The sequence below is a fragment of the Coturnix japonica genome, chromosome 18, assembly GCF_054131305.1.
Source record: "Coturnix japonica strain WE chromosome 18, WE-NBRP24, whole genome shotgun sequence".
In the NCBI taxonomy this organism is placed as follows: domain Eukaryota; kingdom Metazoa; phylum Chordata; class Aves; order Galliformes; family Phasianidae; genus Coturnix; species Coturnix japonica.
This window is the reverse complement of record NC_140680.1, coordinates 9,828,462-9,855,527: the sequence shown is the minus strand read 5'-3', so window position 1 is coordinate 9,855,527 and position 27,066 is coordinate 9,828,462. Positions and strand designations below refer to the sequence as shown.

The window sequence follows — 27,066 nt, the reverse complement described above, 5'->3', positions numbered from 1 at the left end:
CATATTAAAACAGGCAGTCGCATGCATCTTCCTCAGCTAAATCTGTTTCTCAATGGTGGGTGTATGAGAATGTCATCCTCATCGGGTGTTTCTGTCTGCCTTCAGTTTCTATGGCTCCTTAGTCCTGCCTCACCTTGCAGTGCTGGGAGCAGTATTTGTGGAGAGCAGCAACCCGTGCTCTGCCCTCCTCTCAGAGATGTGGGGGAGAGGTGGTTGTGTGCAGCTGCAGATCAGTGTTTGCTCAAAGGGGAGCAATAAATTTCAGAATCTCATCTCGTTAAATCGTGCCTTTCGGTCTGAGATTCCATCTTGATCTTGGGAATTGTTTGTTAATAGTTAGGAAGGCCTTGGCAGATTCTTAACTGGTTAATAAATAACTCAGGAGAAGAGAAGGTTTCCTTTTTTTGAGTCACATGTTAGTTTGCTTTATTTTTAATGATATTCCTCGTGTGCCCTATAAAAATTCCTTGAGAGCCTATGTCAAACAGCAATAGGGTAATGGCATTGAGATCATCTGTGCTTCTTTCAGAGTCAAGCTAACGTAGCTCTGTTATAATCTCTTGTCTCCTATGGAATATGCTATAGGATTAAATATCCTATAGCAATTACAGATTGAAAAGACCCATGGAACTTGGCCACAGTCTGTCCTCTTGCAAAATCAGATTACAAATACCACATGATGTCATCTCAGGTATGAAGTGCTTTTAGACAGAGGAGAGCAGCTTATTTTTGTAATAGCATTTCTGAGAATTACAGCCCATGAATTTGGGATCCTGTAATTGATTCTGTTTCTCCATATGTTGATACAGCCCAAGAAGAGAGTGTTTGGTCTCCCATCCCCCTGGAATATTTTGTGAATGTTTCTTTCATCTTAGATCACAGACAGACAAGCATCAGCTCACAAGGTGTCGTGTACCAGCTACTGAATATAGAGCTGTAAGGAGCAGAAGACGCAGGCTCTGCTTCTTTAATTAGTTCATGCATCTGCTTTCTTAGCTGATCAGAAGTCCAAGAGCATAAGGAGTATTTGGCCCAGGACACTGATAGCCATGCAGTGAGATCATCAACAATTCCTTCCAAGAGTAAAGGTTAAGGAGTTGTTCTCCTAGATCCCAAAATAGAATTCCTCTTGAAAACCCTGATAGTTACACTATTTCAGTATCTCACAGCCTCTTCTTGCCATTATGGGAAAAGTTATGGAGTTTATGCCCTGATGCACACAACTTCCTATAGCACTTCACCTGTGGCTGAAGCAGTGATGCCTTGAGAAAGTCACATTAGGGTTGTTAAGGATGGCAGAGAGAAACATCTGCCTGCAAATAGGAAGAGCAACACGAAACAAAGACTGTTCTGTGTGGGATCACCCTGTGCTCTGTTGGAGGCTGTTCTCTGGAGGAGAGACTGAAACTCTGCAGCCAGTGTGGGTGTTTTTCTGAGCAGGTACGGCCACAGGGAAAGCAGCTGAGAGACTGGTTGCGTGTTCTTGCCAAATGCGAAGTGTCTCATTTTCAGGAACGAGAGCAGCACTCATTCATTTCACACATCTTAGCTCATCCATCCATCTTTTGCATGTCTGCTTGAGCATTGTAGCTTTAACAAGTCTGAAAGGCAGCTCTGCAGAACAACAGGCTGTATGTGTAGAAGCATGGAGTGTCTGCTCCCCACCGAGTCACTCTTGCCTGGCACCAGCCCAGCTCTGAGCAGTGCTGCCTTCTCTCCCCCAGCACAAAGAAGCTGTTTGCCATTGGAATGGGTTGTATTCCCCAGTGTCCTGCTTGGCCTTCATGGGCTGGGATGGGCTGAACTGGCTCAGGAAATGGTCTTATGAATTCCACTGAAAATTGGATGCTCTGTGGGGAAGGGGAAAACCCCATTGTCCCAGGAGTCACATCACTGAATCTCTATTTGTGGTTTGAAATGATGTCATGAGTGAGTGAATGCAGTTAACTCTGTTATGCAACTCAATTTTGTCATGCAGGTGTGGGCAATGCAATCTTCTGGAAAATCCCTGACCCTCTAGAGATTCCAGCTTCTGCCTTTTACTGATGTTAATCTGTCAGTCTCAGGCAGCTTTTTGGGCTAGGGTGACAGCCACAGTTTATGCTCAGAACAAGAGGAACCCATCTTCTCAATTTACTGTTTGGTTGAGAATAGGTTAATTACACATCATTAATTCTCAGTGTGATAAAATCCGGACTGACATGGTTTCTGATCTTGTCTTAAGCCCAGCAATGCTCACAGGCTTAATTTTAATACCAGATACTTATTCTGAGCTTACCTATAAAAGGCTGCTGAGATGTGGAAGTGTGTGCTGTGAACACAGCCCACAGGTGATGTATCACTGTCTTCTACCTCTCCCAAGCCAGTAGGAGGCTCAGACCCTACCCTATTATAATAGCCCTTTCTAGGCCTAAAACAGAGAAGACCTGGCCTCATCCTTAGTTTTCCCACTGACCTCTGTAGGACATACCAATAAATGCTCTTATAAACCCCAATTATTCATTCAAGAGTTGGGTAGAAAACAAGCATGGTGGATGTGTGTGCCTGCCCCTTGGTTTTTTGGGTAATGGATGCTTTGGGTTAAGAGAAACAAGGATTGCACATTTGGGGTTAATTCTACATCTACCTACCTCACAAATTATATTTAGATTGCCCTTTTCCTGGTGTGTCCTTTCTATCTTTAAGTTTTGGATTGGAAATGTCTTTCATACAGGGACTGCGTGGCAGGTGCTCTGTTCATATGGGCTGCCCTGTAGATTTTATTTAAGGCAGCAGATATGTATCATAAACCACTGGTTATTCCCACTTCTGCACCAAGGATTACTTGACTGTACCTTCAGTGTGAATGGCAGTGGAGAATACTTTATTCCAAGCTGGACAAGTTTTCTTTCCCTGGATTTACAGCACTCCCAGGGCAGCTCTACTGAAGTAACTGGGATGGGGCATGGGCACGTTTTGGCAGAGCAGAAGGATGGCAATAAGCAGCAAGGACTGCAGACATCTGAACCCCGCACTGCTGCTGAATGCCTTGTGACTGCGCCCAGAAGTCCTGAAGTGCAATGAGAACAGAGAGCTGGCAGAGGGAATCAGGGGCTGGGTGATGCCACATACCAGTGCTGCTCGTCTCCAGTCCCTGCATACCAGGCACATCACTGTCCCAAAAGGGGCAAACTGGAGCAGTGTTAACTCAGGCCTGGTATGTAGGCAGGAATAGATGCACAGACACACTGCTACCCCATACTTGTCGGGTTCAGAGATGTAGATTTGTACGTTGCATGTTATACACACTGTAGGTGGTTGTCCAAAGTAAGACTGGCTCAGGGAAAATGGGATACCTGTCCCAGAAGAGATGTTTTAACTCTCTCCAACTTTTTCTTATCCTGGGAGTAGACAAATGGAGCTAAGGGCCCCACCTTGTAATTAAAGGCATCAAGAGATGAGGAGCATGCAAGACAATTGTTCCTAATTAGTGGCTGCATGGTTTAAATGCCATCTGAATTTTCCTTCTCCATGACAAGGTGAGCAAACAGCAGAAAGTCCTTGGCTGAGAGAGAGGAACCTGGTTCGTTTGCATTGAGGGAGTCCCTTGATGTCTCTGGGCAGTGACTCTCAGTCCTTGAATTCCAGGCACTTTTCAGCCTGAAGTGCATGTCAGGCACCAAAAACACCAGATGTCCAATGCTCTGCCCTTTCCTGGAGCCATAAGCAGATGCTTGAGTGCATCTTTCTGGGCATATATGTATAAATATTCTCTGTGTTGGTTTGTGTCTCTCCTTCCGATCGTTGGATGGTCTTTGGAGAACAAATGGACTATTCTTAGACACCATTCTCATCCTAGAAATCATAATGCTGGCAGCTACCCTAGCACTCTCTTCTTGGACTCAGGCCTATCTGTGGTGCTCATGGCACATCAAAGGAGCCAACTCATGCTCCCAAAGGGTCTGCTGTCCATTAAGGAGCCGAGTGTTCTGTCCTCATGCATCGAGATGCTCACAGCTCCTCTTCTCTCTCTTCAGTTGCTCATTGCCACATCTTTAGAAAGGAAAAGGCATACTGGGGAAAATAACAAGAGAACAGCCTTTAGATTGTAAATCTAATAATTCAGTGGATGGGATTTCAAAGCCTCCTGAAACCTAGAGTTCCATCTATATAAAATTAATGAGCTTCTGTCTTTCTGGTCTTTTTGGTTCACCTTAATTACCATTTCCTTTATAGGGATCATTTCTCCATTGCAGAGAGTGGGGCGATGGCTCAGATACAGGCCGGTCTCCAAATGTCTTTATTGAAGGAAATTAAGTGAAATGGAGGCAATTTCCTAATTGTTCCTGTAGGGAAAAATATATATATAAAATTAAGAAAATTACTGTTTATTTTCATATCAACCAACCTGCAGGATGGCAAGATGTGACCCCTCAGGACAGCAGTGTGATGGCTGTAGTTGCTTTTCATGCTGGCACTCCTCCAGGCTCACACTGGGTGCCTTTGCTGGCACAGAAAGCACCCAAGGGCAAGGTTACACCTGCACTTCAGGGACAAAAGGCACCTGTGCCACTGGAATAAGCAGTCTCCATTCATTGTGCCCTCACACTGGCTCCTCCTCCCTTATGTGCAAGTGCACGAGCTGATTAGATAAGTGACCTGGGCTAAAGACAACCTGGAGGGAAGGACCCGTGAGATCAGAAGAAGGGTGAATTTATGTCACTGGCTCTGTATGTTCATGAGATCCTGCAGTGATGGACGTAGGGTTGAGCTGAGCAATGCCATGCTTGGGTGCTCCAAAACCAAAGGGCTTCATCTTGTTCTCTGTCTGTGACATTTTGAGGTTATCTTAATTAATTAAACAGCTGATGGAACAGCAGGGCAAACAATGCAAAAACTGCTATGGAAAGGCTTCCTCGTGTGCCCCGATTCTCGTTAGCATAATTTAGTCTCCTTTGAGACTACAGCAACTTCAAAGTAGGGGAGATTTTACAACAGCAAAGTTTATATCAGAGTGCATGAAATGCTGATGAAAAGCCTTTCCTTTCCACAATGCCTCTGAGGTCTGGAACAAAAGCTTTGTTATTGTTGTGGGATGGCTTGTAGCTGATCATTCTGACAGGGAATTCACCTCATTTTCATCAACTTCTGGCAGGAAAAAACATTTCCACAGTGAGAAGTAAAGCTGGACTAGGAAAAGGAGCATGGCTACTCCAGCACAGTTATTGGGGAAAACCAAAGCTCACAGTGAGCAGAGCATCTCTTTGGCTTCGTGCTCTGACAAATTACTGTGTAAGCGTGAGTTAGTTTTTCCTGGGATCTTACTTCTCTTCAGTCAGTTCAATTCCACACTGACTCCATGCACTGAGGGCTTTGCTTGGGTAAGGAGATGAGCATAGAGTCATTTGGCAGCCTGCTTTTGAGGGCTTTACTCCATGAGTAGCATTTATTTCTGTAAGCACTGTCACGTCAGAGACTTCTGAGGCTTTGGAGTTGTAGATGTGGAGCCTCTGAGCAGCAAATAGTGGATCTGTGGTTGGTTTTGGAGATGATGGATATTGAAGGATGGGGAGTTTGATGCTGGGACACATTGCAAAGCTTTCCTGTAAAGCAAAATGTGGGAGCTTTGTTCCCTCATGTGAACTTTTCTTCCTGCAGCTGGGTTTCAGGAGCTGGCAGCTGATACATGAGCAGACTCCAGAGATATGGGTGCTGTGCTCAGGTCAATTACCCAAAACAAGTTCAAGTTTTTTTCCTGGTGCTTCCCTGTCCTGCAGATAGCCTGTGACCTGTTGGGGTGTCTGTAATGCTGAGAACAGCCGTTGTCTGGAGATGCTGGACCTTCTGGAGCCTGGCATTAATGACAGTGTCATTGCCACCTGTCTGTGGGGAAGTCCCTGGGACAGATCACTCTGTTGAAGGCCAATCTCCACAGCATAGAAGCGAGTCTCCAGCAGTTTATCCCTAGCTTACAACTGTAGCAAATAGGTCAGGGAAGCTCAAGTTTCTTCAGAAAGCATCCCTCAATGCATGGAGGTCAACCAGTGGAGTCAGAGTCTCTGCAGGTGTTTAAGGAAAGGGTAGGTGTAGTACTGAGAGACATAAGTCAGTGGGCAATATTGGTGTAGGTGGACAGATGGACTACATGATCTTAGAGGTCTTTTCCAACCTTAATGATTCTGTGATTCTTGAATCCATAGGAGAGATGAAGAGTCTCCACGACCAGTGCTTTGTTCTCATTCTCCCAATCCACTCTGCACTTGCAGTGAGCACAGCCACACCATCATCATATTTTCCTCTCAAAATGAAGAAGCTGCTCTGAAAGCATCCCTAGGTCTTGGCAGGGCCATTGCCAGGAAATGTTCCTGCCTGTGCTGGGTAGGCTGGGCGATGCAGTGAGCTGGTAGTGTGTTGGTGAGTCACATCTCAAACACTGAGCTGCCAAACAGGCTGAGCAGCACTCAGGGTGCCTTGATTACAGTGGCTGGGTTTGCTGGAGGAGGGCAAACACATGGTTATTTACAAAGCAATGTTAGGGTGGTTGTATTCTTCTCCTAGGGAAGCCCATTGCTGCCCTTGGCTGTGGCCAGGACCTCCCCAGGCAGGCACTGACAAAACCTAAGGTTGTTTCTTACTGTTTCATGACCCGTTCCTCACTTTTGCCAGCCTGTTTTCCTTCCTGTTCAGTTATTCCTTGCATGAAGGCTTCTGCTGACTGGGAAAATACCTCAAGTCCCACTTGGCTACAATCCCTTTGATTCCATCTTTCTTAAGAGTGAGAACCCATCCCCCATGTGAAGCAGGTTGCTGAACTGCCGTGGCTCTGGGACCTGCCCAAAGCAGCCCTCTGCATGCACTGCTGAGTATCACCATGCACAGCCAAACCAACAGCGCTCTGCAGCTCCTGGCTCCAACTGAGGTCTGAGCAGACACTTCTGCACAGCCCGTTGTTCAGGCTGGGGCACATTCCTAAGAGCAGCCGCTTATCCTGTCATAGTTCTTGCTTCAGATGCAGTCAACTGAAGCATTTCATCCCAGAGAACAAATCTTTCTTATCTGTCACAACCCAGGTAGATTAAAGGATGGCGAAGCAGTGGAGGGGGAGCAGGGATGAGGAACAAGCCTGCCCAGAGCGTGCCCTTCCTGTGCTGAGCCCATTGCAAAGCCCAGGAGCAGCACTGGTGGGGGCACCAAGGAGCCTTTTTCCCCTGAAAAGATCTTGAAGTTTCCTAGTGTTTTTTCCTTAGGTGAGGAAAGATGTGTGAGTAAAGCAGAAAGGACTTTCTGTTCTCTGCAGGGCTTTGAAAAGCACCCTCTATGAAAAAGAGGCCCTCGAGTTCAGGTTTACAGCAGTTACTATCCAGCTGTATCTCACATCTGTCTCTTAAGGAACCTCCTGGTTACCCAGCCCTGCATGGTTTCTTTTCTCATAGTCACAGACATGTGTTTCTATGCAGTTCGTTTACCTCTCCTGATTCAGGTGGTAGTGGAGCAGTGTGTTCTCAGGTTGGACTGAATTCCCATTCATGCCCATCCTGCTCAGCATCTCGTGGGTTTCTGACAGGAGAACTGTGATGTCTGGGCTAATTCCTCATTGCCACATTATCGACATTTAGCTGTTTTTGCCTTTAGAGACCTCTGTACATCTGTTGTACATCTGAGTGCATGCATATGAGCTGAGAAAGTGCAGAGGGAATTGGTGTCAAGAATGGGAGAACTGCCTTCAGTTCTCTGCAGCCACGTCCTCATCCCCTGACATCTCTCTTGCTCACAGACAGGGAGAGGGAGCCAAGAAGCGTCTCAGAGCCCTCTGTGGTGGTACAGCGGGGCTGCAGTGCTTGACGTGAACTCAGTGTAACTGATTGCTCCCAAGTGACGAGCCACATCTTTCCACTTCGAGTCTATTTGTGAAATGAGGGGTGTTGTTGTTTTTGATTTTTTAATATCTTTTTTTTCTTTTGATGCCGATCTCTATTGTTTGAGGAAACCTCTGCTAGGAAACTGGGACTGGGGAAAAGGAAACTCAAAGACAGAGCAGCCAAACCCTTTGCAGGAATCTGCTCCCTCTTGAAGGTTAAAGCTTGTCATTTTTTGATTTGCTGGAAATGATTGGTGTTTCCTTTGTTCTCCTTTGCGGTGGCTGCTCTGATAAGCCCTGAGGGATGCTTTCCTTGGACGGATCTGGAACAATTACAGAGAAAGAAATAAGGAAAGTAAACACATATCCTGTTTTTCCCTATGCCATTTTTGTTAATCAGCGATTTGACTTGGGGCCCTGCCTTTCTCATTGCTGAGGACTTCACACAGCTGCAAACCCAGAACTACCATCCACTGCAGAGTTATGAGGTCTGACCTTTTGGTTTTTGGAAAGTTGGGGCTGGTACAGCTCAGAAATGAGAGCTGTTTTGGAGCCCAGTGTGAGGCTTATGCCCAGCACAGAGCCCTTTCATATTCAGCTAAGAAGTAGGGAGACTTTCTGGTGGCTTATGGGCTGTAGCCAGGTATGTGATGTCTCTTTGTTGGGCTTCTCCATGCAGAAATGCAGTGCAATAGCCCTCACTTCCTAGCAGTGCTCTGAGGCTTGTGTGTACATTATAAAGTGCTGAGATGCATGGAGAACTCCTCCATGGAAAGGCGCAACCTGAGTGCTTCTGAACTGTGTTTCTTCGAGCTGTGGGTAGGAGCCTTGGAGATGATGCTCCATGCCTCACAGTATATGTAAGCATTGCTGTGGGGACCCTCTTGTCCTATGGCTTCATATTTCAGGCCTGGCTGCAGCACACTGCCCTGTGCTGTGCTGGCTGTGCACACACAGCCCAGCATGTCCAAGGGAACATGAGGAGCCACTGACCCCATCCCTTCCTCCTTCCCCAGCTCCTACAGCTAATGGTGGTGTCAGTGCACATCCTCAGTGCACCCCTAGATGCTTGGGATGCCCCAGAAACCATCCCTGTTGTCTTTCCCAGTTAGCACACAGCTGACAGGAGCAACTGGAGGGAGATACCAGCAGCATTGCTCATAGAAGTCCAGATGAAGGACTGGAACACCTGTTGGCATCAGGAAAAATGTTTACTGAGAGATGTTAGGAATTATACCCTGTGCTGCACGTGGCTGCCCACATGCATAATTTCCTCATCACTGCAAGTTAAAAAGGCAGGTGATGGATGGGCCAGAGTAAGCCAAGAGCACAGTGAAGGCAGAAGGCTCAGCCCTTGCCAGGAAGAGGAGGCGATGTCTTGCAAAGTGTTCTCTTGAGTACCTGGATGTATCACAGCATTGCAAAGCATCTCTTCCTTTTCATTGCACAGATACAAAACAGATGCTGCTTCCTCTTCTCCTTAGATAAAAGCCTTCAGCAACAAAGTGCGCTGTGAGAATGGATCCTTCCATTCAGAATAAGAATAGAGATGGTTTTAAAATACACGCTGTGTATTTGTGGCCATGGGAAAATCAATGACAGTTTTTTTGTTGAATTCCTCTCAGAACTCAGTTCAGTTCCAACCCTGGGCAAACCCAATCCAGGCCAAAGGACCCCATCACAGAGATGAGCTGGAATAGGTGGATGATGAACAAATCCATCTGCCAAAAGCAGGGGATGTGGCATCCTCATCCCTGGGCTGTTTTGGTGCTGGTTTGGTGTGTACCTCTTGAGGCACACGTTGGCTAAGGGACTTGCTGGGATGGCTCTTACTATTTGTATGTGTGCAAAGTCTGGGATGGTGCTCCAGCTTTTCAAAGGGAAGGGTTAAATGTCAAGACAAAAGGCTGGTTCTCTCCACCACAAAATAAAGGCTTTAATGTCCTATTAAGTTTCATAACATCCCCTTCATCTGAAATATCTTTGAGCCCAAACCCAGCCTGGGGGCGTAATGAATTCAGTGTGCTCCCTTTATTAGACAGCTCTGGCTTATGTAGTTTTGTAAACATCCCCAAATCCACGTGGCACTGTAGTAGCTGTCTATCAATTGCCTATCTCCAAATGCAAGAGAGATCCTGGATCCTGCTTCCAGTCACAGAAAGCAAGGCATCAGAATTCAGATCCCAGCTTTGCTTATGGGAGGGAGACTCACCAGGTGCATGGTCTGGGTCTCAACTGGGGGCAAGCTCAATGTCTTGAGCATCTGCTGGGACACAGCCCTGTGAGCTAAGTGCTGCCTGAGCTGGCTGTGCTCCCAGCAGTCACGGGATTGGAATTCATCACCAGAAACTGTTAAAAATTAAAATGGAGGCAAATAGCTGTAAATCAAGGTGAGCTGTGCAGGGATGTGTGTGTTGGTCAAAGAGATGATGGCTTTCAGCAGTGAGCTGGTGCCAAAGAGCTGCTCTGTGAGCTGAGGGTTGGCCCAACAGGTGCAGGGTAGAGGTGAGATTTAGGAACTGGAGCTGTTTAATGGAGTCTTTTTCAAGCTGCTTTTCATGGCTGCAGTGCTCTTTTCTCCAGGCCAAGCTGCTGAGTCTCAGGGGTGTTGCTTTGTTGTTTGTGTCTGGTGGGTGGTTTTTTAATCCCATTTAATAGCTGAGATAGCAGGTTTCGGTCTGAATCTCCTGGGAAGATTCTAAAATGGGTACCTAAAAAAACAATAGATTTTGAGAATTACAAATGCTTTCTAGAACCTTTTTCTCTCCTTTCTAATTTGCTACTAAGAATGCACAAAAACAGGTATGTCATTCATTAGGAATCCTTCAGCTTTGTTCCCCTTGTGTGTTCCTTATATGCTTTCCTGGCCCTTTCCCAGTGGTGCCCAGAGATTTTCACAGCACCCTTATGTGTTTCTACAAACTCAGTGGGCAATTGTCTGGTATGACACAACCCAGGGAGGCTGTGGATGCCCTATGCCTGGAGGCATTCAAGGCCAGGCTGGATGTGGCTCTGGGCAGCCTGGTCTGCTGGTTGGCAGTCATGCACATAGCAGGAGGGTTGAAACTGGATGATAACTGTAGTCCTTTTCAACCCAAGCCATTCTATGATTCATTCTATGTGTTGAGTGAGCCAGCTCTGTACACCTGCCATGTGCAGTGGTTTAAGATGGAATCACTGTGGTTTTCTTGGTCTCTATGCCCAAGCTTCAACACCTTTTCCACCTACTGAGTACAATGAGAAAAGGCTTGGCTGGGTGGTCAGTGGGACCATCGCTGCTGCGGATGGCATCAAGGGGGCAGGGAGTGGGTCAGAATTGCTGTGTTGCCCATTTTGCCAGCTCTACAGGGATGGTTATACTGAATGAGACCCTTAAGCTCATATGTGGGTGGGGACATTGGCCTTGATCCTGCTTCCCCTCTCTAAAACCTCTTGCAGAACTTGATTTTTCTGAATTAAAACAGCTACTGTGATTTTCTGGGGGGCAGGGGAAGCTACAGCTCTCCGGGCTACCTGCTTGGAAAGGAAAACCAGGCACCATATGCAATGTAACTATTGCTCGCTCCATCTCAAAAATGCCCAAACTATGGGAGAGAATTCGTCCCACCAAACGCCCACTAAACACATTTTTTAAGTCTGGTTTCTCAGCCTTTCAGGAAAGGAGAAGCAAAATCTAACTGTGTTCTTCTTGCCTGCTGGAACCGGGCCTCGTTTCATGGAATTAAATGGCTAAGGAGAAAAAAAAAAGTATATCCAAGGCAAAGATGCTATTCTCAACAAAGGGAACAGTATATGCAACAGCTTCTGCAGCATTCCTGCAACATGATGTCTTTCCCTGCAGACTCTCAGTTAGGGATTGATTGTCTGCACAGAGAATTGCCCGATTCAGAAAGGCTTAAGGCACTCTTCATGAACTGTTTGCTAAGAGGATGAATAGATGGACATGTGTGTATATAAACCTATAAATCGTGTCTTGTTCTGCCCTGAAGAGGACAGCTGAGGTTGGATTCTTTGTCAACTGATTTCATGCTCTCCAGGCCAGGGATAAAGGCAGCAGTGTTCTGCACGTGGCGTCAGGGCTCGATGCCACAGCTCCGGAAGGACAGTTTGTGGAAAATGGGAGATAACATTAATTGTGAGTGCTGGAGCTGACAGCAGAACAACATTCACACAGCCCTGATGTGTTTGCACTTACGGGAAAGTCCAGAGTTCATCTTGTTTGGGTTCTCCTTTACCCAGTGGGATTTTTCATAAGAGCAGTGAATGCTCTGAGCTCTGGCTCAGAACCACAGGCTGTTTGGTGGCACTGCTCTCAGTCCTGTCATTGCTCACTGTGCCCAGTGCTGCCCCTGCCCAGCGATGCTCTGCCTCCTGGGGCATCCGGGAGCTCAGCCCTGGCAGAGGCACATGCAGAGTGCGTGAGAGCCGTGATTCATCTCCCCTCACTTGTGCTGGGTGAGCTGAGCAGGGCGCAGAGGATGTGCAGAAGAAAAGGCTTTGCTCATTCCATGCATCTCTCTGGCCCCTGTGAGTGTATTTTCCCACAATGATGTGTGCAGTTCCCTGCACAGTCCAGACACGATGGGCACAGAGGTGTGGGTTCTGGTGGGCTCTGTTCTGCCCCACCAGCTACAGCCTTGCTCTGGACAGCTGTCACAGAAGCATGGGATTTCCTGGGCACAGAGCTCCCTGCTTATCCAGTAAGTCCCAGCCATTGAAGATCAGCTCCCTTTTGCAATAAAAGATTGAGGAGGTTGAGCAAGGAGTGAAAGATCTTTATTGCCTTGATAGTTTTCTGGGCTATCCATCGTTCGTCCTTTTGCTTTCCTTCTCCTATTTGTTTTCAAAGGAATAACTCCCAAGTAAGCACTTAAGAAGTTGGTTCCATGTTTGGAATACATCAGAGGTAGTATATAAGGGTGTTTTGGTTTGTTTTGAGCTCTCAAGACAGAGTCTATTACCACCTACTGCATTTGAAAGTCATTGCCCTGGCTGGGGAAATGAGTAATGGAGGAGAGCTTGAAGCACAGACAGACATCCCATGTTTGTGCTGTTCTGTAGTCATCCCTTCATCATGAGTGACCTCTCCATCCCCGCTGGCTGGGAATGCTGCTGCTTGGTGAGCCCTGAAGGGTGGCCATCCACCCCAGGTGTCTCCCAGCTCTCACACATTTGCCTTGGCAGAAACATGCTGCTTTTCAGAGAGCTCAAAAGAAACCCTCCTGCCAACAAATGGAGATTGTATTTTTTAGTTCTTCTGAATGGGATTTTTCACTCTGGGAGGATTTCTCAGTCTCCCAAGATGCCTCTCATAGGATTTAGGTCTTATAACATTCTACTTCCTTGCTGCTCCTTGCTAGTAGCAAGCCATCAAACTATGCAGAATGACACAGGTAAAGCCAAACCAGGCAACCAGTCCTTATTCTCACCCCCATGGCCTGGACAGGGCTCACCTGGGGGCAGCAGGAGCTCATCCTGCTCCTGTCACTGCCTCTCTTCCTCTTTGGTAATAAGTGCTTTCAGCTCCAGAGCCAGTCTGGACTGTATAACCATGCAATGTTTGAGAGGGCTACTGCAAGGGTTCTTATTTATCTTCTGTGTGTCAATGTTTGTCAGAAATTATTTCCCCAAGAGCAAATCAGTAGGTTTCCTGTTAGCAATTCCTATTCCTCATGCTTCTGAAAATCATTCATTACCCCCAATTAGTCTGTGACTGATATACAGCATGCAGAGCTTGTGTCCTGGGAATTTCTGGTGGTACTGCCGGCCATCAGCCTGTTGCATCCAAAACAAACTGCTTCTGCTTTCCTCCTCCTGTTAAAATAATAATTTGCACTTCAGTAATGTTCTTCAGATCTCCTGTGCAAACATCAGCTCACCCTGCTGCTACACACAGGGATGGTTCTGCCTTGCAGCTGGAGCAAGCGAGGCACACAGCAGGTAACTTGTCTGCAAAGGTCACACAGCAGAGAAGTTGTAATTTGGACAACCTGCTCCTTCCTTCCCACTCCGGTCACTGCTGTGCAGTCAAAATTAGGAGATTATAATGCATAACCCATGCTGGCGTGCCAGGAATTCTCAAAATCATATTATACTGTCTTGTAAAAATGATGACTCATTTGATAACGCAGCCCACAACCAGTTCCTTTATGTTAAAATGACATGGACAAGACTGGGTTGGAAAGGAAAAAAGAGCTTGTTATGTGTGTGATGAATGCTGAGTTAGAGATGCTTTCCTTGAAAGAAATGGGGTGTGGGGGGGTATTTTTATTTTGGCTGAAGCTGAAGGAGCGTTTGTGAGTCCATTTGTTGACAGCGGTGCTTGGGATTGGAGACGCTGACATTCCACACACAGTAATAGGAACTGCCTCTGTTCATTTCTAAGCTGGAAATTCTTCCTTACAGGGGCCCAACCCACCCGCTGCCCCCGCCAAAGGAAAGGGCATCCATCTGGGCTGGGCAGATGGTGCACCCCCAGCAGTGCTGTGCCTTTGGGACCACAGGGCAGGGAGTGACATGAGGTTGTGCATTTTCATTCTCTGGACAGCAAGCACTGTCAGGCTGGGTGGATGGACACTGTTCCTTTCAAAGGCACAGTGGGATTGTCTGGCCATGGGGCTGGGCCTTTCTGTGCGCTGCATTTCCCTGTCTGTATCAGATCCAATGGATCACCTCTAGTCCAACACCATCCTGCTCTGTCTCCCAGTAACTGTACTTTAACATCTCCAGTTTTGTTAAATGGGCCTCATGGCAACCACGTTTCCAACAGGTTTCAATGGCCGATCAGTCAGGGTTGGTTCACAAAGCTCTTGGGAAGGTGCGGGTCTTCCTAGTGTTGCTCTGGAAGCTCCCCCTTCCCTTGATTTCTTCAATGGAAAAAAAGAAAGAAAGTAAAAGCCAGTTTGTGCGTGACCTGAGGGGCCCCCCTGTTCATCCTGTGCTTGTGCTGAGAGCAGGGAGGGAAGCAATGGAAAGCGATTGCTTGCAGCAGTTGGAACGTGTGGGTGGCAGGACGGCGCGGTGCCGTGCTGGAGGACGCTCTGTACGCTCACCCCTTCTAAACAAATACCTCCCAAGTGCGTGCTATGGGAATTCAGGGAACAGCTTTTTTGTTTCTCTCTGAGAGGGAGTGGGGCTTGTTAGTTCTCTGCTTCCAGAGGAGAGGTGCTGAGGCTGGGAGATGAGAAATAGCTGTTCTTATCAGTCAGATGTGCTGTGTCCCCAGGCAGCTGCCTGAGCCAACAGTTTGGAGAGAGGAAGCACAAGGTGCTTCCATAGGAGTGACTTCCATAGGGAGAAGCACGTCCTGCTACTCAGCAGTGCAGAAACAAGCTTTTTTTTGCTGTAGGAAGGAAACTGCTTGATGTGTTGATGCTGGATGTGTGCTTATTGTAGGTGTGCTCTGTGTCACCATTGCCATCCCAGGGTAACTGTGTTCTGGTCCAAACGCTTTTAGATGCAGTGATATTTGCATGCTGGAGGCTCTGACCATCACCTCACATATTTTTCTAGGGTCTCTTCTGTAGCCTCTGAGAATTCCCAGGAGCTTCTGCTCAGAGTGGAAGGGCTCAGGGTGAATGTGATGGAAATGGAAGTGCTTTGGACAGTCTCAGTGCTCCTGAGAGCTGGGGATGAAAAAGAATGGATGCTCCAAGAGTCCATAGAGATTGACAGCCACAGAGGAAGGAGCAGAACTGAAGGTGTAGGGGTGTGCAACTGGAGCGAGAGGGGACGGTCCTGGGGCTGTGGAGCAGCACTAAGTATGGCTCTGGAGGCAAGTGCTTGCAAGCAGCAATCTGACCTCCATTAAAGATGGAGATGTGGGCAATCCCTAAAGATGAGAAAAGCAAAGGATGGAGATACAGATGAGAGAAGTTTTCAGTGGAGCTCAGCTCTGAACATGACAGAAGTGTTGGGAGAGCAGAGCTGGCCATACTGGCAACACCCAGCACGTGGCTGCAGGATCAGCAGGAGCAGGGGGCTACACTGCAGGGCAGGGGTGGACAGATCTATCAGGTTTAACTTGCTACTAGGGCTGAGCCTGTCATCACTTGCTGCCATCTGTTAGATATGAACTGATGATAGCTGATAACAGCCATACCTTACATCTCACAACCCTCATCCTAAAAAACCCAAGCCCTGAAGGGACTGATACAGACAATGCAACTCATTTGGTGCCCTAAGAAGTTACACCTGAGGTTGGTAGCAGTCAGTGGGAACACTTTGAGTTATTTCCATCTCTGAGGATACTACATGTACAAGCATGTTTCTATGAGAGTTACCACTGGGTGCAGCCCCTGCCATTTGTGAAAGGTTGATGTGGTGTAGGAGGGTTTGAATTGCATCCCTGCCTGTGACAACCCTTAGGTGGAATTCGTCCATGTTTGATTCAGGAAGAAGGTCGTCTGTCTGCTCCTTTTACTGTCCCAGATTTGAGAGGCCTGGTTTACACATCCACACACTGTACGATTTAGAGGCAACTAAAGCAAGCTGGGAAGGAGACGTGTTACATCAGTGTAATACAAAATGCCCTTCAGATCCTTTTTCATGTCATCACCGTGAATTGAATTTGTTATGGGGGCCCCGGAAGATGCAGAGGTAGCAGTATAGTAGTGTGTGTGGCTCTTTGCAGCTGGTCCCATGGGCTGAACCCCACAGAGGTCTGTCTGGGGCTGCTCTGGTCAAAACTCTGCTCTGAACTGCCACTGGGAGACCTTGTGTGTGCCTGAATTTCATCACCTGTAAAAGAAGAATGATGTCACTCACCTCATCTGCAGAATGATTTAAGATCTAGTGATAAAAAAGCACTTGGGAAGAGCTTGGGTGCTATTACTTTTTTATGGCTGGAAGTGAGAATGCGGATACTAAAGCAAAGGACACATACACAGGTCATCCCATCCCTTGGTCAGCATGAAGGGGAGAGAGGGACGGGGATTTTGCAGCAGAGCAGCCATTTGCCAGCCTTACAGAGGAAATCACTGAAGTGTGTTAGTGATAGTTACCCAAACTTGCTGGAGCAGAAATAATTTCAACATGCTAATGAGCTCTTAGCCGTGGTGCCCTGCTCTGTGCACTCTATGTCCCTTCTGCATTTCTCAGGTTGCACAGGGAGGTGGTGGTGCCCCATCCCTGCAGACACCCATGGTCAGTCTGGAGGGGCTCTGAGCACTGATGGAGCTGTAGGTGTCCCTGCTCATTGGACCAGATGGTCTTGAGTGGTCCCTTCCAACTCAGTTCTCTGATTCCTGCAGCTGAGTGGTGACTCTGCCTCACCTTTCAGTCCCTGCTCGGTGTCATCCTCTGGTTCCCTTGAACTTCCTCACTGTGGTTTCTGGAGAGGATGAAGTCATCCTCACCCAACTATTTCTCATGCTTATTGTTTAGCATTGTGCAAAGTGGTTATTTTAACAAACCCTACGTTCTTACAATGCCAAGAAGTAGGAGTGCTCATTGCGTTCCTGGAGGCTGTCTCCATATCCTTACGGATACGCAATGCCATTTCATTGTCTTCTATTTTTGTCCCTTTTTGGGGGGCAGGAAGGGCTGGAACACCCTTGGGTCAGGCAGTGACTGCCTTGCATTGCTGGGGACAGACTGTGGGAGGTGGCACACAGCTGGCACAGGGCTGGCATGCCTGCTGCCCCGGCAGCCACAGAGCCCTTGGTGCTTTTGGCTCTGAAGCCTTGGTTAAACCCTAAACAACTGTCACTCCCTGCAGGGGGAAATTGCTCAGGATTAGCCAAAGCCTCCCGTTCGGGAGTGAAGCAGGGACTTTCCCCTCTGTGAGCACAGCTCTGCTCCCCTCCCCTTCTCCCTGCAGGGCAGCCCTGTGCTTGGATCACAGCTCTGCCCTCCCACAGCTCTTGTACCGAAGCACTGGGAGACACGCGCTAACCTGAGACGACTGCAGCTGGGGGCAAGCTCTTATAAGAACAGCTGCTAGTGTCCCCTTTGATAATCCCATTTCTAACAAATCCCTGCGATGGCACAAACTACTGGAAATTAGGTTTTTCTGTCTCCTCTCATCTCCTGAGCCACACTTGACCTGTTCAGCACGATCTAGGGATTAAAGGCTTGGTGGTATTTCAGCTTTCTTGCAGCAGATCAGAGCCTGCTCTGTGCCAGGCTGCTGGTGCTGGGCTCACCCTCTTATCCCACTTTCTCTGTGTCAGGACACGCGATGGGCCACAGTTTGACCTCTGCACATTGACATCAGCTGCAGCATGTTTTGTGGCTCTGATCTTCCCATTTCTCCATCCTTAAAATAAGAAAACAGCCTCGGGGAGGAGAACCCTGGTGGCATCACCCCTCAGCGGGAGTGGGGCCAGGAGGAAAGTGGGACCCTGTGCTCATCTCCAGTGCAGCCCACCGCTCATTGACACTAAGCTGGGAAGGCAGAACTGAACCACAAGTCTCGGCAGTGCTGCGCTCTGGGCTGTGGCTGCTGTGTCCTCCGTCACCATGGCATCGGTGGGCTTCAAGGTAGCGATGAACTGCCCACACAACATTCCCGTTAGTGCCCTCAGTGCCACAAACTGGGGAAGCGATGTCACCGAGACGCAGAATTCCTCCGCTCGGGCTCACGAATGGTACGGAGGGTAAAACCTCCCACCTTGATGGGCTGCGGCGGGGCTGAGCCCCTTCGGGAAACCACCGCCGATAGACGGATCGGCCCCGAGCTCAGAGCCTGGAAGCCCCCTGCGAAGCCCCCGAGCCCCGCTGACCCCCGGCTCTTTCCCCGCGGGGCGGAGCGCGGCCCCGGGCATCCCGGGAAGGCGGAGAGCGGGGGCTCGGCGGGGCGGGGCGGCGGGGGGCGGCGCGGCCGGGCTGGGCTCGGAGCGGAGCGCGGCGGAGGGAGGAGGCGGGCGCTGTCCATGGCCCTGCCGAGCTCCGGGCTCCGCCGCGCCGCCGAGCGGAGCGATGGGCAACACGGTGCACAAGACGCTGGCAGGTAGCGGGGGGCTGCGGGGCGTCCCGGTGCGGGAGGGGCTCGACGGGGCGATGCCGCCCCCGGACCCCGGCGGAGCCGCTCGGAGCTGGGTCGGAGCCGCGCTGCCGTTCCGTGGGCTGTGCGGTGGGCACGGAGCGGGGATGCTCGGGCGGCGGGGTACGGCTTCGCTCGGGTGAGAGCCACCCGAGCTGCTCTCGTTGCTCCGCTAGCGATCCCTGCCTGCCCGGCGGGTCCTGTCAGCGCCTCTCTGCTTCATTTCCTCCTTTTCTTCCTCTTTTGCTGCCGGTTCTTCTTTTAACGCAACTTTGTAACGCGGGGAGCCACCAGTTGTTCTCAGTCGCCAGTGGAAACCCGTTGGAAAGCAGCGCTGAAATGTGCGGTAGCCTGCTCCGGGTTTAATCTGCTTTTTTAGCTTATTCTGCTCTTACACAAGAGCCGTGCAGATCCTTTTTCCTTTGGAAGTTTGTAATTGCTGGGCTTTTTTCTCCTCAAAGACGGTGGTCACTATAGAATCATCAGTACTCAATCGCTGAGTCCTTGCCCGTCCATATCTTCAGCTAGTTTGCTTGGCTTTTCTTTGCTCCTGCATTGCATCCTTTGTACTTTGGGCTCCCGTGAATAAAAAGGGTATTATTAAACTTATTCAAGGAGCGGGAGGACCTATCAAATGCACACACATGCCTCTCTGTAATCAGCCAGAGAGCTGAATATAGAAATAAAGGGAGGAATGGATTTGCATTTGGATGTGCCTTGCAGAGAGGCTACTTGGGACCTTCAAGGCACAAAAGAAAGCTTCTGGCTTGTGGTTTGGCTATGAACCTGCCATTAGGTTTCTATTTGCAAGCTTGTGTATCTCCTCTCACTCTCTGTTACATTTAAATGGAAAATCAGATTCTTTCACGAGGAGGAAGTTTATATATTTTTTTAAATACCTCCCAAATTGGTGTTGTAAGGAGTGCATGACCTTGGAGAAAATGCGTTTTGTGGGTCAGCTTTTGAGCTGGAGGCAATACCAAGGGATGTGTGCCAAAAGCCTGGAGAGCCAAGGGCTGAGTCCTGGGATCAGGGGATGATCCCCTGGTCAGGATGGGACTTCCCAGAGGAAAGATCTGTGTAGATGCTGAGGCTGGGGTCTTGCTGTGAGCTGTTGTGCAGGAGCTGAGCACTGTGTCTGCTGTTCCTAGAGCTGTCTGTGCTGAGCAGCCTTCCCATGCACAGCCTCACACACGTGAAGTTAAAAAAAGGGATGACATCAGTGGTACCGCAGCCCTGCGATGAAAGAGTTCCTTGTGGCGCTTTTAGAAGTCGTTGAGAAAGAGGAAAAGTTGGATGGGAAAAAGAAAATAGCAAAACTTAGGGCTTGATTTATGTAGACCTCCCAACTCTTAACATCGTGCTCATGGCCTAGAAAGGCTCAGCCCCATCCTGCCAGGTGGAGGCTGTCTGCAGAGCATTGCCTTACTGGGGAGAGTCCATTTGCAGCCATTTGTCAAGTTGCGCAAAAAAACCACGCAGGGCACTTGGATGTTGTTTGCTGACGTGCTGAAAGATGCCGGCAGCGTGTCTCATCCCCACATGGAGCCATGTCTTGTTGCTATGGAGTAATGGCGGTCAGAAGAAGCTGCTGCCCGTGGCTGCAGAAGAGATTATGGACATTGGTTATTTTAAAGTCTAAAAATGTGTTTTTGTTGAGTTGGATGCGATTCAGCCATTTTTCATATCGATCTTCTTGGTGCATTGTTTGTCTCTCGTTAGTCACATGTTGTTAGGGAGGGAAGTGAGCTTAGGGCTGCTCCTGGAATGGGGGTTTTGAAAGTGGTGAAGTTTTTCCAGCAGATGGAATGATTGGTTGGAGTCCTATCTGTACAAGCCACAGCTGCTTAGAATTACCCCAAGATAATCAGAATTAAGTCTTTCCTCTTCTTTGTCTGAAGTACACCTCTTTTTTTCACCCTGACAAACTGAGCTCTTCATTTTCACTCCTGTTTTAGCTAAAAAAGGAATTACTCATCCCAGTGCAATGGCATTCAATAGTTTATTTAAACATAAAATGAAAATGAAACTCCTCCAAACTAATATCTGCCTTCTTGTGGTGTTACACTGATTAATTGATATCCCTGCAGAAGCCGTTCCACTTTCACTCTTTCCTTCACCATAAATAGACGAAGGTGGGAAATGACTTTTGTTTCTATTCAGTTGTAGAGGGGCCTTCATCCTTAAGCTCCTGAAGAAGACGAACAGTCAGCAGGTTGGGTTTTATAATAACATAATGATGATGACATAAATGAACATACAGTCCTCAAATAGTAAAACTGCATTTTCAATCCTGTTGAACACAATTCAGTTCATTTTTTTAAACAAGGATGTGTTCAAAGAGGTTTTCTGTGCTCGCTGCAGCTCTAAATCCCCTCTGTGCACGTTTCCATTCAATGACAGAAGAGCACACGCCATCGATGTGGGAGAAATTTGTATCGAGAGCTTGGGAAACTTGTGCTTGCCAAGTGCCTCATGGTTAACACACAATGGATGAAGGCATTGTCAAATTAACAGCAAGGCTTCTACCCAGAGCGGCACTGAAATGAGTAATAGGCATGGGCTGACAAGAGGCAGCTTCTATATTTGAACCGGTTGAGGAGGCACTGGGATGGAAGAGGGCTGAGATGTGTCAGACACGCTGCACAGTGGCCCCGGGGTGCGTGCTGGTGGAAGTGCTCTTATCGCGATGACAGCTGGGTGCTGGGTGCTAGTCCTCAATAGGCGCCTGCTCCTCACCTCCCAGCCCTCCCGGAGCACGCTGTGACCTGGCTGTGGGAATTCACACTCAGATGTCCATAGGCTTTGTGCCTCCTTCTCCTTGCTCCTGCCCATTGATGAGGATAGTTTGCGGGCAGGCGGTTAAGCAAGAGTGAATTCCTGGTGATTGAGGCACGTCGATTTTCTGTCTCCTACAGGTGACAAACGGGCCGTGCAGCATTGCAACCAACGGGCAGAACTTGTCCCGACCTGCAGGGTGGGTGGGGAGGCTGGGAGCAGTGCTCCCTGCTGCGGGGTGCCATGGCCCTGCTGATACTGGGGCTGCTGCGGATGGTGCTAATTTCTCCACGCTAATTGCTTGCCTTGGGTTAGCAGCTGGATGAGGGTGTGAAGAACACGGATCCCTATGACGACAGGCAGATTGGGAGAGGGTAAAAGTTCCCTGACCTGGAGAAGCCCTTATATGGAGCAGGAAGGTGTGGGAGATAAAAGGGGTGACAGTTAGTGAGCAGCAAGTGTCCTGCAGTGCTACCAGGGACAGCTGGGCAGGAGGCGAGCAGAGGACACTGCAGTTGGGATGCAGTTGTTGATCCCAGCCCAAATAGGGCCGTCGGTATTTAACAAAGGAGCCAAATTCCCTTTTAAGAATCCGGCTGGGATTTGGGTGCAGCGCTTCTCCCACAACTGCGAGGAATACCAAGTATGAGTGGCATCTGTGTCTGGTAAACACAAGAGAGAATGGGGCTTGTTTTAGGAGAAATGGCTTCGATTTCTTATTTTCTAGACATTATTTTGTATCCTTAAGGGGAATGCTTTTAAAGCTGAACTCTTTCCCAGCAAGTTATCATTGACCTATTTCGGGCTGATGCATCCATCTCTGAATGGGTTCCAAGTAGTGATGGTGAGTGGGTCCCAGGTACAGCAGAGCAGCAGCAATTCTCAGCCTGTGGGTAAAAGTAAAAGGTGTTATTTCTATGTATCCTTGCTAGTATTCTGCTGCCCATTATAGTAATGTACATTGTTCTTTTGAATGGAATGAGTAGCAATGACCACTGGGTGGAAAGAAATCTTTGCCTTTTTCAGGGGTAAAATCTCAGCTTCAAGAAGCATTTTCTTTTTTTGTTTAAAACTGTTCTCTTGTCTCTCCTCGCTGTTTAATTGCCAGTGTTACACTGTAGGAGGAGTTATCAGCGCTGTGACAGCTTCGTAAGGTTTCTGGTTTGGTTCCAGCTTGACTTCAGCAAAACTACACAATAACACTTCAGGTTGTTCAGGTCTGAGTGCATCAGGTGGCTGTTCAGCCTAGTTTGTGGTTTGGGTCCAGTTCATCACTGTGATTACAGATGTTTGTGCTGCCCCACACAACAGCCCCATTCTGCCTGCTCTCCTGCCTCTCCCATCTCAGGAGATGAGCTTTCTGGAGTCTGTCACTGATTTTGCTGCCCACTCCCTGTGCAACCTTTGAGCAAGTGGCTTTATCTCCCTGCGTCTCGCTTTGTAGTTGGGGAGGTAGGCAGCGCTGCCTCACTTGGGCATACGAGAGTTAATTAATTAACATGCAGACATGAAGCATCTCCAGGAGAAAGGTCACAGAAGTGCAAAGAATAGATTAATTCACTGCTGCCTTTGTAGCTTTCTGCTTTTCCACTCTTCAAAAGGAAACCTGTGAAACTGCTCAGCCCTCGCCGTGATTTAGAGCTGGAACAGGTTGATCTCCTACTGAGGACTATCTTTAACCAGCCTTGCACAGCGCATACCCAAAAATGTGCCACAGCCAACTGGTGTGATTAATTCCACGCTGCCATTGGTATCCATGATGCTGCAGCAGTGGGGCTGGGAGGCCAGCACCCGGCAGGGCAGCGCTGTGCTGAGCTGTGCACGCAGCCCTCGGGGCTGCCAGACACTGGCAGCACGCTGCCAAGTGTGTCATCAGAGCAGGGCACGCTTCACTGCTCTCCATGCTGGGCTGTGCTGTGCAGGTGCCTTCCTTCCTGTTTTATTACTCTGAAGGGGAATTGCTGTATGAAGGAGGTAGAGCATTCAGTAAATGGCACTTTTTCATTTCTCTGGTGATTGCTACAGGGAAGGACCTGCATGATGCCATCAGACCATGGTGCACCTTGGGCTGTGGTTGTAGGCAAAGCTGCTGGAGAGCCCTTACCATAGGAAAAGGAAATTGCTGCTTCCCATCCCATGAAAGCTATACAACCTATGGAGGTGCCTAAGTGTGTTTAAGGTGTTTAATCTTAGTCAGTCTAGTTTGAATGTGCAGGAATTAATGTTTACTTGGCGTGCAGAGGATGAGTCACTTGGAAGCTTACGCCATGCTTTTCTTCCCGTTCTAGTAAGGATCCTTCTCACATATCACATTTAGTGGCTTTTGAATTAGGGACGAAAATAAGCACCTTGCTCCTCATTACCCCCCCTGCGTTTAGCATTCGAGCTGATTGAGTTGCAGTTTCAGACATTTGCTGTCCTCCTGCACCGTTGGACTTAGAAGCACTGACCTCCTGCTGCTTATGGAACCTGTCCATACTGGGAGGCTCACACAGGGCAGGTGTGCACGAGGTGGGATGTGCCAGGCAGGGGCAGAGCTGGCTGGAGCCACGAGCAGGGACATGTGTGGGGTGGTGAGGTGCGATGAGGCCAGATGTGATCCCACGTCATCTCTCATCTCAACTTCCTCCTGGGGCAGGTGTGCGCAATCTCCTCCATCTCTTTGGCTTCCCGTCTGCCTATCCCTTTTGTTCGCCTCCCTCGTGCCCGCAGCGTTTTGGCTCCCTGTGCCCACTGCTGCTCCTGGCTGCCTCATGTGAGCACCTATCTGTCTACAAAGGAGCTGCTGGCTCGTCTGGGGCTTCTGGCACCACAGCACAGTGTGGCTGCTGGTTCTCCAGGCAATACCCAGAGGCATATGCACATCATTTGCTTGCTGTGTCCTGGAGGGCTGCGGTCAATGTGCCTGTTTTGGTGCCCCTAGGTGCTGCCACTGCCCTGAGAACCACTCTGTCCCACCTGACTGCACAGGCAGTGCTGCTGGCAGGGTGTCAGCTCCCCGCAGGTCCCTTATTAAGGTGTGTGCCAGCTGGGCAGGAGGCGCAGTTTCCTCTGCCTCGTTCTGTGTCTTGTTGATGGCTGCGTTTTTTTCTCCTATACATTAAAAGCCATGAATCACTGGCACTGAGACGTCTGTCTGAAAGCTGCATCTCGGCATACCTGTGCCAGCTCCTCTCTCCAAAGCTGGTTTGCCTGTTGTCTCTGAGCACTGAATTCCTGGTGTCTGAACAGATGAAGCAGGGCTTTAGGGCAGAGCGAGGGAGGGGAAGGTGATTTCTTGCTTGTTAATTTGTTTTTCCCTCTGTGTCCAGGGAGATTTCTTCCTCTGCTTTGTGTAAGCTGGGCTTGCTTTGCTTCGGGGAGCATTTTCTCTCCCATCCTTTCAGCCTTCCGGCAGCAGAACAGCTCAAAGCTCTCCCACCGGGAGGAGCAGACCCCATCCCTTCCCTGCCCTATGACTTTCTCCCTCCTACACCAACAACACCGGCATGAAGAAACCAAATCAGAACATCAGCAATGACTTTTCGCTCACTGCTGAGAATTACCCAGGAAGACTCTTTAAAGAATAAAACCATTTAACTGCATTTCAAAGCTTTTCGTACAGCAGGAAAATCACATTTAGGGTTTTTTTTTTAAAGAACTACTGATTCTTTACAGAGAGGAAAATGGATGCAGTTGTGTTTGTGGAGTTGTTTTCTAGATACTTGCATAAAACACTTTCATTTTCTTGTTCCACTGTGGATATTTACATAATAATGAGACTTTTGTATTTTAGGAATTGTCCCATTTTAACCATTCCCTCATCGGTGACTCCTGTTTCCTTGTGATTGCATTCCCGATGGCATAATGTCTTTCAGCTACGTGGGATAAATAAGTAGATCACATAAAAGCAAATCTCAGCTTTTCACAGCCTGTGTAACAACAACAATGGAGGGCAGGTGGGCAGACAAGGGAGAATTTCCTGAGTGAAAGTTTTCCGTCAGGTTTCCAAATGTCAGGGAAAATAGCTGTTTGATTTTTGCCCTCCTCCGTAACTCGAATGTTACATCTTCCAAACCCCGCTTGACAAGCCAAAGATAAAAGATAGAATATCCCATTTGGCAGCAGAAATGAAATAATTTCGTTCAGGTTTATCTCTCTTTCCTCGGTGATAACTACATTGTGGCAGCAGCTTTTCTCAGCCCGCTTTCTGTTGTGGTCTCATGGGGCTCTGGCTTCTCAGCTTAACGTGCTTTGTAATTTATGGAGTGAAGTTCAGAAGTTATCTCCTCGGTGCGATGCTGAAGTTGAAAGCATAATTCCTAATGAGGGGAAATTGCAATTTCTTGGGGTCTTGAACTTGACACGGTTGGGCAGAGCTCTTTTTTGATGAGTGAAAATCCTTCAGCAGAACTGAGGCTGTGGACCCACTGCTCCAACTTGCCTCCCCTCCTGCTGCTCTACAGCTGCAGATGGCCTTTGGGACTGGGTTAAGATGCCCAGACTGGTGTCCTGATGGTGACCAAATTGCTGCCAAGAGGAGGAGGAGACCAACCAATGCTGAAGAACATTGCAATTTTGGGGAGGGGACAGGAGCAGACCTCAGAGTATGTGCTCTGCAAAGCAAAGCCGTGGTGGAATATGGGACTGGAGTGATCTGCATCCCTGAGATCCTGATGAACAACTCATTCATCAGCTGGGCCCACTGGGGTGAGAGGGAGCCAGGTGAGCCTTGGAATCATTGAATCATTAAGGTTGGAAAAGATCTCTAAGATTAAGTCCAAGTGTTGACCACCACCTCCATGCCCATTAACCACGTTCCTGAGGGATGCTGCCAGGGTGGTTCTGTGGCTCTCATTGGGATGCCATCAAAAACTCCTGATGACTTCATCCTGAAAAGTGAAAGGGCTTCCAAGCATAAGACTTGAAATCATTTACTAACTGCCTGTTGTTTCACTTATAGCATCAACCTGTAAATAGCGCTATGTCCTTTGGGTGGGCTTGTAAAACAGTGATGGCTTCCATGCAATGGTTTGCAGGGACCAACTGTACGATGGCAGGAGGGTGTGAATGGCCTGGCACCACCTGGCCATAAGCAGCAAAGCTCTTTGTGGCCAGTGGCTGACAAATGTCAGCATGTGCCAGCAGGGCTGGGGACAAGACCTGCACAGCAAGACCCCGTCAGCTGGGAAACAGAATGCAGTGGGAGAGGGCTTGCAGCCATTTCGGAATGCCAAGCATTTCGGTTGGTCTCTTCTGGAGGGGAGATGTCCTCTGAAGAACACAAGGCAGATCTTCACGCTGGTGTCTGATTTGTGAGTCTGAAATAGCAATTGCCGTGCGGTTTGCCAGCAGCATAGCAGCAGTGCTGCCAATGTGATCAAAGGAAGAGGGGGAGAAGGACAGATGCTTCACAAGTCACAGATTCAAGGAAATCCATCTCGGTTAAAGTTTATAAAAACTGATCTTAGCCAGCAGAGCCTTTGGT

General features: G+C 48.6%; 1 protein-coding gene across 3 annotated transcripts in view; it reads left to right on the top strand.

The window, feature by feature from the left end:
* Positions 1–27,066, top strand: part of NEURL1B (neuralized E3 ubiquitin protein ligase 1B) — a 104,043-nt gene that overhangs the window by 59,559 nt on the left and 17,418 nt on the right. Inside the window, exon 1 of one of the 3 annotated variants that reach the window (XM_015876211.3) lies at positions 18,636–18,788. The exons of the other annotated variants lie outside the window; for them this stretch is intronic. Within the exon in view, the coding sequence (XP_015731697.2) occupies positions 18,758–18,788 (31 nt within the window). The 5' untranslated portion in view covers positions 18,636–18,757. Of the gene's footprint in view, positions 1–18,635; positions 18,789–27,066 lie in introns of those variants that run through there. 3 annotated transcript variants of the gene reach the window in all.